General features: G+C 42.2%; 1 protein-coding gene across 2 annotated transcripts in view; it reads right to left on the bottom strand.

Moving 5' to 3' along the window:
• Positions 1-5,089: 5,089 nt before the first annotated feature.
• Positions 5,090-11,575, bottom strand: part of LOC102196435 (guanine nucleotide-binding protein G(o) subunit alpha) — a 96,164-nt gene continuing 89,678 nt past the window's right edge. Inside the window, exons 7-8 of one of the 2 annotated variants that reach the window (XM_005754064.2) lie at positions 9,220-9,373; positions 5,090-6,624 (exon numbers count right to left, since the gene is read on the bottom strand). In XM_005754064.2, coding sequence (XP_005754121.1) covers positions 6,437-6,624; positions 9,220-9,373 — 342 coding nt within the window. In that variant the 3' untranslated portion in view covers positions 5,090-6,436. The remainder of the gene's footprint in view (positions 6,625-9,219; positions 9,374-11,575) is intronic. The other variant, XM_005754066.2, reaches the window with a different exon arrangement.

The raw sequence follows: 11,575 nt of genomic DNA on the forward strand, positions 1-11,575 counted from the left end.
AGGAGGGGGCCTAAGGGTACATCTGTCACCATCTTACATGCTGTGATTGCAGCCATTCCCCAACTCTCTGTGAATGGGACTCATGGTTATTGATCAGTGGTCATGAGAATTTGCATAATTAAGATTAAGGAACTGACCTCCCAGCCCATTGTTCCTCAGTGGGCTGGTTTCAGTCATTATGCAAATGTACGGTTTATAAGGTTGAAACCTGCAGTCAGCTGAGACTGAAGACATCACCTGATGATGACGAAACGTTTCTCCCACTGAAAACGTCCAGATGCACAGAATCAACTTTTGAGGAGGGTTGTTTGTTTGTTCATAAGACATTCATTTGGTTTAATTTGACTCAATAAAATGTACAATAAATTGTTTTTGCTCTTTCTGATACAAACAATTTTTGGCTGCCCCCTTATTCACCAATCTTTGGCATGTCTGCATGTTTTATGTGGAAGATGTTTTTACGTGAGACGTCCTTTCTGATACAATCCCAGAGGGACTCGTTCCTCCTCCAGTAACCGAACTGGGAATCTGTCACTCGTCCAACGTGTTAATCGCTAAAAATAACATAAATAAAGGTTTGAAAGATGACAAAATAAGATCAATAAGTCACCAGAACACAACTTTTCTTTCCTCTCTTTCTTATTTTGTTACAATTTTGGAAAGCATCATTTTATTTCCTGCTACACAGAGGTGTGGCCAGTGTTGACAGATCCATGTACTTGACAGCCAGAGTCCTCTTTTTTTAGCATTGCCTGCAGACATTATATTTTGAAAAGGTTCACTTTTATATTGATATATTGCATTATACAACATTGTTATTATTATATGATGGTTACAGCCATGAGAGAATCTACTGCCACAGTAAGGACACTGACACCTGATGTATATATTGTATCAATCATAGCTGATATTTTTGTTACATTCTTACTCATAATGTTACATTTTGTAACATTATGAGTAAGAATGTAACATCATTCTACTTTTCAAAGAGGTTCACAGATGCTGTAAATATTCTGTAAAATGGATCCAAAAGCAGAATAAGGAACCAACACACACCGACAGGAAGTGGGAATGAAATGAAACCATTTAAAGTGTAAATGTTGATAAGATGGCGATCGTTCCCTCCCCCGCCTCTGCTCAGCCACCCTGTCTTTGTTGCTACCTGACGGCTCTCTCCACACGCCTGGTCACTCTCCTCCTCTCTCTGTGAACCCGGTGAACTCGCCTCTTCCTCACAGATGCTGTCACAGCAGTGAGGACCAAAGGCTTCTTTCTCTCTTTCTCTTCGCGGTATGTGTGAACAAACATCTCTTTGCCCGCTGCTCACAGTTTTCCTGCGGTGTCTGTCTGCAGTGACGGATTCTCTGTCATCGGTGAGAGGATGATGCTTTATGTCAGGAGAACCTGCAGCAGAGCATAAACACAAACACTGGCCACAAAGTGAGAGTGCTGCATATGCAGGATTACTCCTCTGTGTTATCACTATACAGCTCCAAGTGTGTGTTTTCACCGCAGAGGTGTACATGCATGATTACATTGTCAACACAGAAGTGAAATCAGGCTCTTGTGAAGATGCAAACACTTTGGAGAGCACTCATCGATGCTAATAGAAGATGAATGAAGGAATCTCATTTTCTGTTGAGAGCACGTGTGCACAGATCAAGAGTTGGTTTGGACAATAACTGAATATGGTGCAACGCAAGCAGAGGTTAAAATAATCTGTCCGTTGTATTTTTCTCCTGAAATATGTCAGCTCACTTCATGACCTCCGTCCCAAGGGGGTGGAACTGAGGGAGGACAGGAAGCAACATGTTTGTGTGTCTCTTATCACGCGTGAAGCATGAGTGTGTATCTGTGTATGCACTCATCGCTCCAGCTTTTCCATTTTCCACACCTTAATGATCCCATCCACGTGTTTTTGAAGATTTATAAAAATTTGCTGTATTTTACATATATAAAAGCAGCATTCACAGGTTAAAGGAGCTTAAACAGCATCTCCTTTTTCTATGATATAACATATATATCATCTGTTAATATTTGTTGATTATATTGTAGCTAACAAGAATGTTGTCAGATGATGCAGGAACCAAAATGAAACGACTGGCTGTGCATGTTTCTGGAGTAGTGAAAAATCGCCAGAGATCATCATTTGACTCCCTGCGTGACTTCAGCAGGATCAGACTGCTTGCTGCTTGGAAACCCAGCTACAAACAGCGAGAGCTTATTAAAATGCTATTAAGAGTTCATCAGCCCATCACATACTGCATGTGTCACAGTGAGCATCGCCGATACAGCGGTAAAATATGTAACCCCTAGATTTGGTCTAAGCACTTTAAATAGTATTTGTAACATGGCTTTGACTTCAGGGCCTTAAAAAATGAGGAAACTAGAAAAATGGACAAAAGATTATCTGAAAGTCACGTCATCAAGAAACGACCTGAGAGAAGCATCTTCAGTTAATCCAGCTACTGTTCACTGAAGCCTCATCAGAAATGGTCTCAGTGGAGGGGTGGCTGTCAAGAAGGCATTCTTAGGGAAGGGAAGCACAGTCAGACTCTGATCAACTATGTAATACCATATGGAAAGTATCTGACTGGCAGCAGTTTGTTTATTCCACTCATGGCCAATGTCACGAGAGCACAGACGGACAGAACAATCCAACAATATAAATCACGGATCGGCCGGACATTACTGAAGCAGCTAGCAACCAAAGAGGAGACTGGAGAACTCTTACTGAACAGGCTTTGCACACATTTCAATAGATTTCTGCATCTATTTGAAATTTTCCTCAAAATTGGAAAATGTAGACTAGAGATGTTTTATATTGTTACAGTGGAATATGTCTGTGAAGGTTCTCAGTCATCCAGGTCATCGTAGTCAAAGGAGCTTGTAAAGAAATGCGTCTGGACTTCTTTAAGTTGCTTGAAGACGTTTCACCTCTCATCCGAGAAGCTTCTTCAGTTCTAAGGTCAAATGGTGGAGAGTCCCAGATATAAACCTAGTGGGAGTTTCCCCCCACAGAGGGACAAAAGGACCCCTGATGATCCTCTAATCGCCTGAGCCAAGGTGTGAAACTGGGTGTGGGTCCCAATCAGCCAGAGTTTCGGGTGAGCTCACTGTGAAACCTGGCCCCACCTTATCATGCGAATTCCTGAGGTCAGATGGCCCAGGATGTGAGTGGGCGTTAAGGCGTCTGGGAAGGATCTCAAAACTGGATTATAGATGGCAGAGAGTTGGTGTCGTAAACCCCGCCTCTGTTCAAAGATGAGTGAAAGAAGCCATCTATGGCCACTGTGAGCGACCATCTTTGAACAGAGGCGGGGTTTACGACACCAACTCTCTGCCATCCATAATCCAGTTTTGAGATCCTTCCCAGACGCCTTAACGCCCACTCATATCCTGGGCCATCTGACCTCAGGAATTCGCATGATAAGGTGGGGCCAGGTTTCACGATGAACACACCCAAAACTCTGGCTGATTGTGACCCACACCCAGTTTCACACCTTGGCTCAGGTGATTAGAGGATCATCAGGGGTCCTTTTGTCCCTCTGTGGGGGGAAACTCCCACTAGGTTTATATCTGGGACTCTCCACCATTTGACCTTAGAACTGAAGAAGCTTCTCGGATGAGAGGTGAAACGTCTTCAAGCAACTTAAAGAAGTCCAGACGCTTTTCTTTGCAAGCTCCTTTGACTACAGTGGAATATGTTTGAATATGTTGAAGTTGTTCCCACAATGCTGTTCAAACCTTCTCTTTACCAGGAGCAGCCAATCAAAAGGAGGGTGGCTCAAATGGAGGGGAAGTAGATAAAACAGCTTGTTTTACAGAGCGGACGACCCCAGGGTCAGCACTACAGCTCAGTGTTTGCTCAATACTGTGGCTAAATGCAGCAATCCTGGGAAAATTCATGGATCCAACAGAAAGGCACAGCTGTGGAGAGACTGAATGACTCAGAGACAAGAAGAGGTCGGCTTTTGTTTTTTCGTAGTCATGAAAACAGTGGCTTTTTAATGTAAACACTACATTCGATTGGTTTTTCCAGCACGGACATCCCACATGAAATAACAACCATTCACTAAAGAAGAGTAGAGGGAGAGAGAGAGAGAGAGAGAGAGAAAGAAAGCTGCACAGAAAAAAGCATTCACTGGGTAAAGAACAAAACATAAAAAATATGACGGAAACGGGAACAAAATGAGAGGAAAAAATGCTTTCTCATGTCATTATACACGGTTGTTTTCTTTTTTAAAAACTAGAAATCAAGAAGTCAATATAGAGAGATGGACGAGGGCTAACACATGAAGAGATAACAGATCTACTTATTGTGTGTGTGTGTGAGTGCGAGCAAGTGTGCATGTGAGAAACTGTGCTTTTCATTGTAGACCTGGAAGGAGTGGGTTAAACTCAAACGAGACAGAGAAGAAGAAGAAAAGAGCATGACTTTATACAGCGTAGATGTGTGAACATGCGGCGTCCCTAACTAGCGGACGCAGCGAGAAACGTGCTCTCCCCCAAAAGTGTTTGTTTGTTTTTTTTCTTCTGAAATAATAAAAAATAGATATTGTTATAATATTATATTTAATTGTTCTGAGTCAGGCTAAAGTGAGGACACGGATCTAATGCAGGGAAACAGGCAAAACGGTAAAAGGAGAAGGGGCGGGGCACAGTTCAGAGCATTATAACAAGACGGCGGGGTCGGTCTGAGATCTTCACGGATCAGCTCGCTTTGCAAAACATCTTTTACATTTAAAAAAGGGAGATATAGAGAAAGAGATACTCTGTAGCTACAAAGCACGAGAAAAGTTTTTGGAATATTAACAGGATCATTAGGACGGTCGTTGGCGGTACTGTGGTAATGTTCACTGGGGTCTTTATTATTGTAGTAATCAGAGTACATTTTTGTCCTTTTTCAGCTCACTTTAACACGTCGCTGTACTCTGAACCTTTCTGTTGTCAATCCTTGGAAACTTAAATTGTCACTTTTTTTCGATATATATATATATTTGCCTCTGCCGTGTCCCAGAAACCAACAATCTTCTCAGTTTGTTTGTTTCTGTATTTTTCTGTTTGTTTTTTTACTTTTACTTTTTTTTTCTTTTTTTAAAGTTATCTGAGCATTATTTGTGTGTACTTTTTTTTGTCTATAAGTTGTATGAATTAACTGATCTCTTTATACAAAGGCTTGAGTATCACATGCTATCTGGGCTTTAGAGGGAAAAGGAGGAGGACGGGGAGATGGGTTGGCAAAAAAAGAAGGAGCGCCCTTGAACTTTGCAAAAATAAGCCAAAAAAGAAAGAGATGGAAGAAGATGAGAGAAGTAAAGATGTGGCATGACGAGAGAGAGAGAAATCAGACAGGTGTGTGAAGAAAGGTGATCAATCAATAAATAAATTAATAAATTAATCGACCATTATCAAACCATGGGTGAGTTTTCTTACACGGAGAATGTTAGCAGATCTAGAGGTTATAACAGTGAGAAAGGTTTAATCATAACATTGTGTAGTTGCTTCTATAAGCACAGCTATCTACAGTGCAGTACCTTTGTTACATGGCACTGATAGGACTGTTAGCACATTTCCTATTGGCTCCCACACCCGGCTGTGGCCGACGGTTTGCTAGTGGCTTAGGCCTGGAAACAGGAAGCCTTACATCCTGTCGATGAAAACCACACCTTGAGTAAAACGATCCCCAAAAAAGTGACTGACAACAAAAACAACAACAAAAACCACTTAATGTAAACAAAACACTAACATTAAAACCAGCATCGTCAGTTTTAGCAGGTCTTGAGAGTTTTGGCTGACCCGTCTAGTGCTTCTTAGTACATTTTCACATAATTCTGCAAAAACTGTTATTACATAATCACTACTACTGCAAAAAAGAAGGACAAAGTAATACACACACACACACAGGGGTGTCAGGTGAGGCAAAACGTGAATAAACATCAGTGTACAGACTGATACTTGCAATAAATATACATATGATCAACAAAAACAAGAGTCATAAAAAACGTACAGGTTTGGGTTAACAACAAAAGACAACGTAAAAGAAAGGAAACGGGGAACGGAGGCTTTCATCGACTTTGTTCACAAAGTTTTCAAGGCTGCAGGGTTTCGTGTTTTCTACTAAAACAAATTTGTTTGCTTGGCAGCAAGCTCAAGAACGTCAGGAAGAGTCGGAGCAAGAAGAGAGCAGACAAGAACTAAAAACGGTATATATATATAATATAATATATATATATGTATGCCTATTTTTTTTAAATTATCCTCATTATTAATATGTACCTAGTTGCATTTTTCTTTCGTTTTTTCTTTAAGTAATCAGCATCGTCATCATCGCCATCATCATTTCCACAGCAGTGTCAAAGGAAGAGGAATGAGGAGGTGGGAGGACAGAGGAAGGGACAGAGGGGGGAGGAAATAACAGGGTCGGTAGGCGTGCTCAGTACAAGCCACACCCTCGGAGGTTGTTGGCGATGATAATATCGGTCACGGCATCAAACACAACCTGGATGTTCCCTGTATCTGTGGCGCAGGTCATGTGACAGTAGATTTCCTTATTTGGAGAGCGATTCTTACTCTCGAACTGTGCTTGGATGTAAGCTGCTGCATCCTCGTAGGTGTTGGGTCCTGGAGGGAAGCAGATGTGTTACGACACAATTATTAAAACAAAAACTTCAAACAGGAAGTCTCATGAAAAAAGGACTTAACAAGTAGCTTTGGTTAGTTATCTGGATGATGATGATGATTATATATTGTTACAATGTTGCATTCTCTTATAAATACTTTGTTTCCAACTTTTTTCTGCTTTTGCGTAGAGTTTAGATCACCCCTGCATGGACTGGTGTCTGCACCTGCGTAAATGTAAGACAAACAAGTACTAAAAAATATAGAGCTGGAAATGAATAAATTAGCTGTTGCATAATCCTTCATTAGTACCTGTAGGGCTGAGTTCACACAGTCAAATACTCAGTGCTCAGGTGGGTTGTTGTTAGTAGCCTAACTGTGTTACCACCATCTCTGCATTCATCACAAAATACACAAAATATCTGTGTTTGTATCGAACTCTAAAGCTTGGACTGTGATGCGTATGCTATATACATATATGCTACAGGAAGTTAGCCGGTGGACATTTTTGGCTGTGCAACAGTGGGAAACTCTTTAAACACTTTCTTTATGCTTCACTGATTCTGAAAATCTGCAGGTCAAAGTATTTTCAGTCTGTTGCTAGTTTCAGTTTAGTAAGAAACTTAGATATATTACTGTAAAATAAAACAAATAACTGATTCACATGGACAGCTAGCTTTGAAATCTGCTACACAGCATCCACTTCTAGTGATAGCTGACTCCACACCTTCCTTTGTGCTGCACTGAACGTCACACTTCACAGGAAATCTCACACAACTATTTAAAGCTAACTGTTTTAATGAGCTCAGACTTCAGAGGAAAGCAGCTGCATATCCTGTCGAGCAGTGAGACATTTTTGTTAGCTAATGTCAGCTCAGCAGCTGAAGCGAAGCCGAGACCTGTCGACAGAGTCGGTTTAGATGATGTGATATCTTTAGCTTCGTATGAACTTAGCAGGTAGCAGAGCTGTCATCACCACATAAAAGTCCAAATTAGTAAGTAGAAATACTATTCCTGTAACAGAGGTGGACTAGCAGTGCTAAATGCAGGCTAACTGGTCTGGTTTCCTACACACAGATGATCACATCTGTATCCTATTCATTTGACCTAATTTGAAGCACATTAGCTGTACATTAGCTGTATATCAGATGCAATGATAGTTCTCCTCTAGAAGCAGGGCTGATGTACTGTACCGAGGAGTCGTTAATCAGCAATGATAGTATACATTCTAATAGGTTTGCAGATTTATTGAATCATACTCAGTCCTTCTGCTGGGCAAAGTCAGGACATGTTTGCGTGTGATGTAAAAGATATTTCTCCAAGATCTTTGGCTTGAAAAATATTTGTGGTTGTTAAAGGTTTGTAAAGTCTTCTGTTGGGAAGCTGCGAGAGCATGGGACACAGGAGGAGAGACTGACAGAAGACAGACTTACTGAGGCTGTCAAGCAAGTTAGCCGAACGTAAGTAAAGCATGAGGGACAGGAATGAAAAGGATCCACTTGGAGACCGGAAAGGAGTTTGGAGTAGGCAGGAGGCAGCTCTCACTTATTGCGGCTGACCAAGCACGACTGTCTGCTGCTTCTTATAAGCAGTCTCTTCCTTTTCTCTGTCACCACCTCGTCCAACTCTCACCTCCACACGGAGAAATCTGTAAACTCGGTTCTGCCCGTTACAGGTTCTGGGTCTCTCTGCTCCTTCCTGCTCTATTTATCTGACTCTCCTCTGCTCCTTCCCTGCTTTCCTTTTAAACAGTATATCTCTCTTTTCAACCTGAGCCTCTGCAGTTCTTTAAACAGTTCGTTGGCCATCTCTGCTGCAAACTGTAAACAGCAACTTTGATTTAAAGTGCTTCGAATTGTTTACAAGTCTGTGACAGTAAATGTCAGGGCTAGAAGCAGAGCCGATGTACTGTACCGAGCAGTCGTTAATCAGCATCCAGAACCTCAGGAAGGGCTTTAGAAAGCATTTAATTTCTGGGAATTACACTTAACACAGGACAGATGGTAGTCATTCATACTTTTATATCCCCTCTTCAAAATGTCTCATACAGTATTAGCCTATTTTCGGCTCTGTTACACTGATTTTCATGCAAATTTCCAAATGATTTTGTACGACACAATTTTTAAGATTAAGCTCCTTCAAATGAAGCAATTTGAAATTTGGTGAAACTTGATCTGAGCTTTCAGTTAGCTTAACATAAAGACAGGAAGAACCAACATCACAGGACTATTAAAAGATAACTTTTCAGTAAACTGATTAAACTAAATGAGGAGCTCAATTAGAGGGTTGAGTGGGTTGCAAATATACACCAACATTGTAAAGCGATTCAAAAAGCACATCTTACATCGGATGTGTAGAAATGTGTCAGCTGACGTGGGCTGAGATCACCTGATCTGCTGAGCTCGACTCTGTGGCCTGCCCGAGTTCGTGCTACGCTCTGTTTTTGCAGTTGGCTACGTTCAATGAATGAACTTTAGATGTGTCGTTCTCGTGACTATATTTCGTCCTGTAAACACTTTTAATTCAGGAAAACAAATTCCAAACGTTCCTGTTTGAGATTCCCGCCACCACTGGAATAAACCCAAACTTTTTTCGTACCTGTGTATTCAGGGAAGCAGATGCTGAGCGGAGATTTCTTGATCTTCTCTGCAAACAAATCCTTCTTGTTGAGAAAAAGGATGATGGAGGTGTCGATGAAGAACTTGTTGTTGCAGATGGAGTCAAACAGCATCAAAGACTCATGCATGCGATTCTGCAGCGGGGAGAAGGAGGGGGGGGGCAAAATAATGAGGCACGAATAAAGAGGGAAAATGGGATTAGGGGAGATTAGGGGAATGGGTGAAGGAAATAGGAGAGAGTGAGGAAACAGGTGACAGGGAGGAAATGGAAAGAAGGCCAAAGTTACACGTTACCCCGACTGAGCATGTCGACACAGTCATAGACACACATTAAAACTTCATCTGGGCCTCACACTGGAACACCAACAAACTGTGACAGTATTAATTTGGCCTGCTCGGGCAGGACTCGCCCATATTTTCAATAAAAAATTATAGTTCGTGGAGGAAAGCAAAACATATTCTGGAAAACATTTACATTCAAATCTGCTCTAAATGCACACACACACACACACACACACACACACACACACACACACACACAGGACCAAGAAAAATAATCACCCATATCAAGTTACTCATGTGATGCTTTATTGTCTTTATCTCATGTATAAATACAACATCCAATAAATTATGACAACAGTGAGGGAGTTACAGCAGATGCATTTTATGCACAGTGATGGATAAAATGCAGCATTCACACGCACGCGCAGGCACACGCTCATACAAACTCGCACACGCACAGATAACAGCTTAGTAGATGTGGGCGACTTGTACAGTACAGCGAGTGTTGATTGGTACCAGCATGTTGGTTGAACAGAGACTGGAAGGTTAAAGCACGGTGAGTGCAAGGACGCTGATGTGTACCGGCATAAACTCTGCCTGATGCTATCACGGTTCGTTACGGTCATGTCCCCCCAGCTCTCTGACATCTCTCCCAGCTCAGCAGCCTGAGTGCACATTACATCAGCTGGCACGGTATAGCAGGGACCGAATGTTAAAAGGTTGCAAGAAAAACCCGGTTTCTAAATCCAAAGTACAAGTAAGTCAGCAAAAACAGGCCACAGGAGCTCATTTAAACCTAACACGGGAAAGATTTGGCACTTCGGTTTGGCTGCCATTGTGACATTTCAACAGCTTTTTGTGCTGCTGTGGCAATGACATGGCAAAAGGTGCTAACATTTCTTTTGTGACACCACCTGCTGCCCAGAAGTGCACCCACTGCTGTCCCCAACTCTCAAAGCTGAATAGGCCACTGATTGTGTTATCCACACAGCACAACAATGCAAACAAACGACCCACAGATGTGTCCTTCAGCGCAGCCTATAGGAATGAAGTATTTGCCATCAATATGAACTACTTGCTACTTCCTTGTCCTCCTCTTGTCCTCTCAACCTCGCCTACTGTTGCAGTTGTCTTCTGTTACTTGGGATTGGTCCTAAACCACTAATTGTGTTACAGCTCGCCTGATGCAGAAACAAGGACGAGGTCTAAAAGGTAATAATGTGAAGGACCGCACGTTTCCCGTCCCGGGCGCCTGCTCCGTGTCATGAAGAGACGAGACGGGACTGTAAACACTGTAGCAGAGCGCTTACACTGTTCACCTCCACCAAAAAAGAGGCTTCCACACTTTTAGTTGCGTAACAGACTGGCTTTGGTCTTTTCACCTCTCATCATGTACACCATGACTTCTACTGAACTGTTTATGAAAAAAGACGTTTCTGCTCAATTCAGTAAATTTTCTATTAGCTGCCGTCTTTAGCGTATGTTCAGTAAAATTCAAGTGTTGTGTTCTGTGAATAAATTTAGGCACACACTGATCTGAGATCACTCTAACTAATTTAGTATGTCACTGACAAACAGCACGAATCCTTGTAGGTCCGTGCGGTGCCTCGGGTTAACGTTGGAGGACAAAGCTCCGATGCCGTCCTGTCACCGTCAGCCCGACGGCAGCACAAACTTAACGGTTTCCTTTCTGTGTGTTAACGGCTACCGGGAAGCGCAGCACAAGCAGCACCTTTGCAGAGCAGCAGTCGTCAGCGCCGCGTGGATGTGGAGTGACTAAACAGAAGTGTATCTGTTGCCAGGGGCGGATCTAGAAGGGTGGCATGGGGTGGCAAGTGCCACCCTAAAATGATCCCTTGCCACCCCAGTTTTGCACATGACAGTGTTGTTTATTAAAATAAAACAGCATTAACAGTTTGAGCGTAGTTACAGTCAGCAGTGAATATAAATGCTAAAACTGAAAATATTGCATAGTGTCCCCCCTGCACCAGTAACAAATGGTTCAGCCCATAGCAGGACCGGCTTTTTTCTTGTTTTCAGCAGCAAGCGATGCT

Source organism: Pundamilia nyererei, unplaced genomic scaffold (genome assembly GCF_000239375.1).
Source record: "Pundamilia nyererei isolate P.nyererei 1_Seehausen unplaced genomic scaffold, PunNye1.0 scaffold00503, whole genome shotgun sequence".
Taxonomy (NCBI): domain Eukaryota; kingdom Metazoa; phylum Chordata; class Actinopteri; order Cichliformes; family Cichlidae; genus Pundamilia; species Pundamilia nyererei.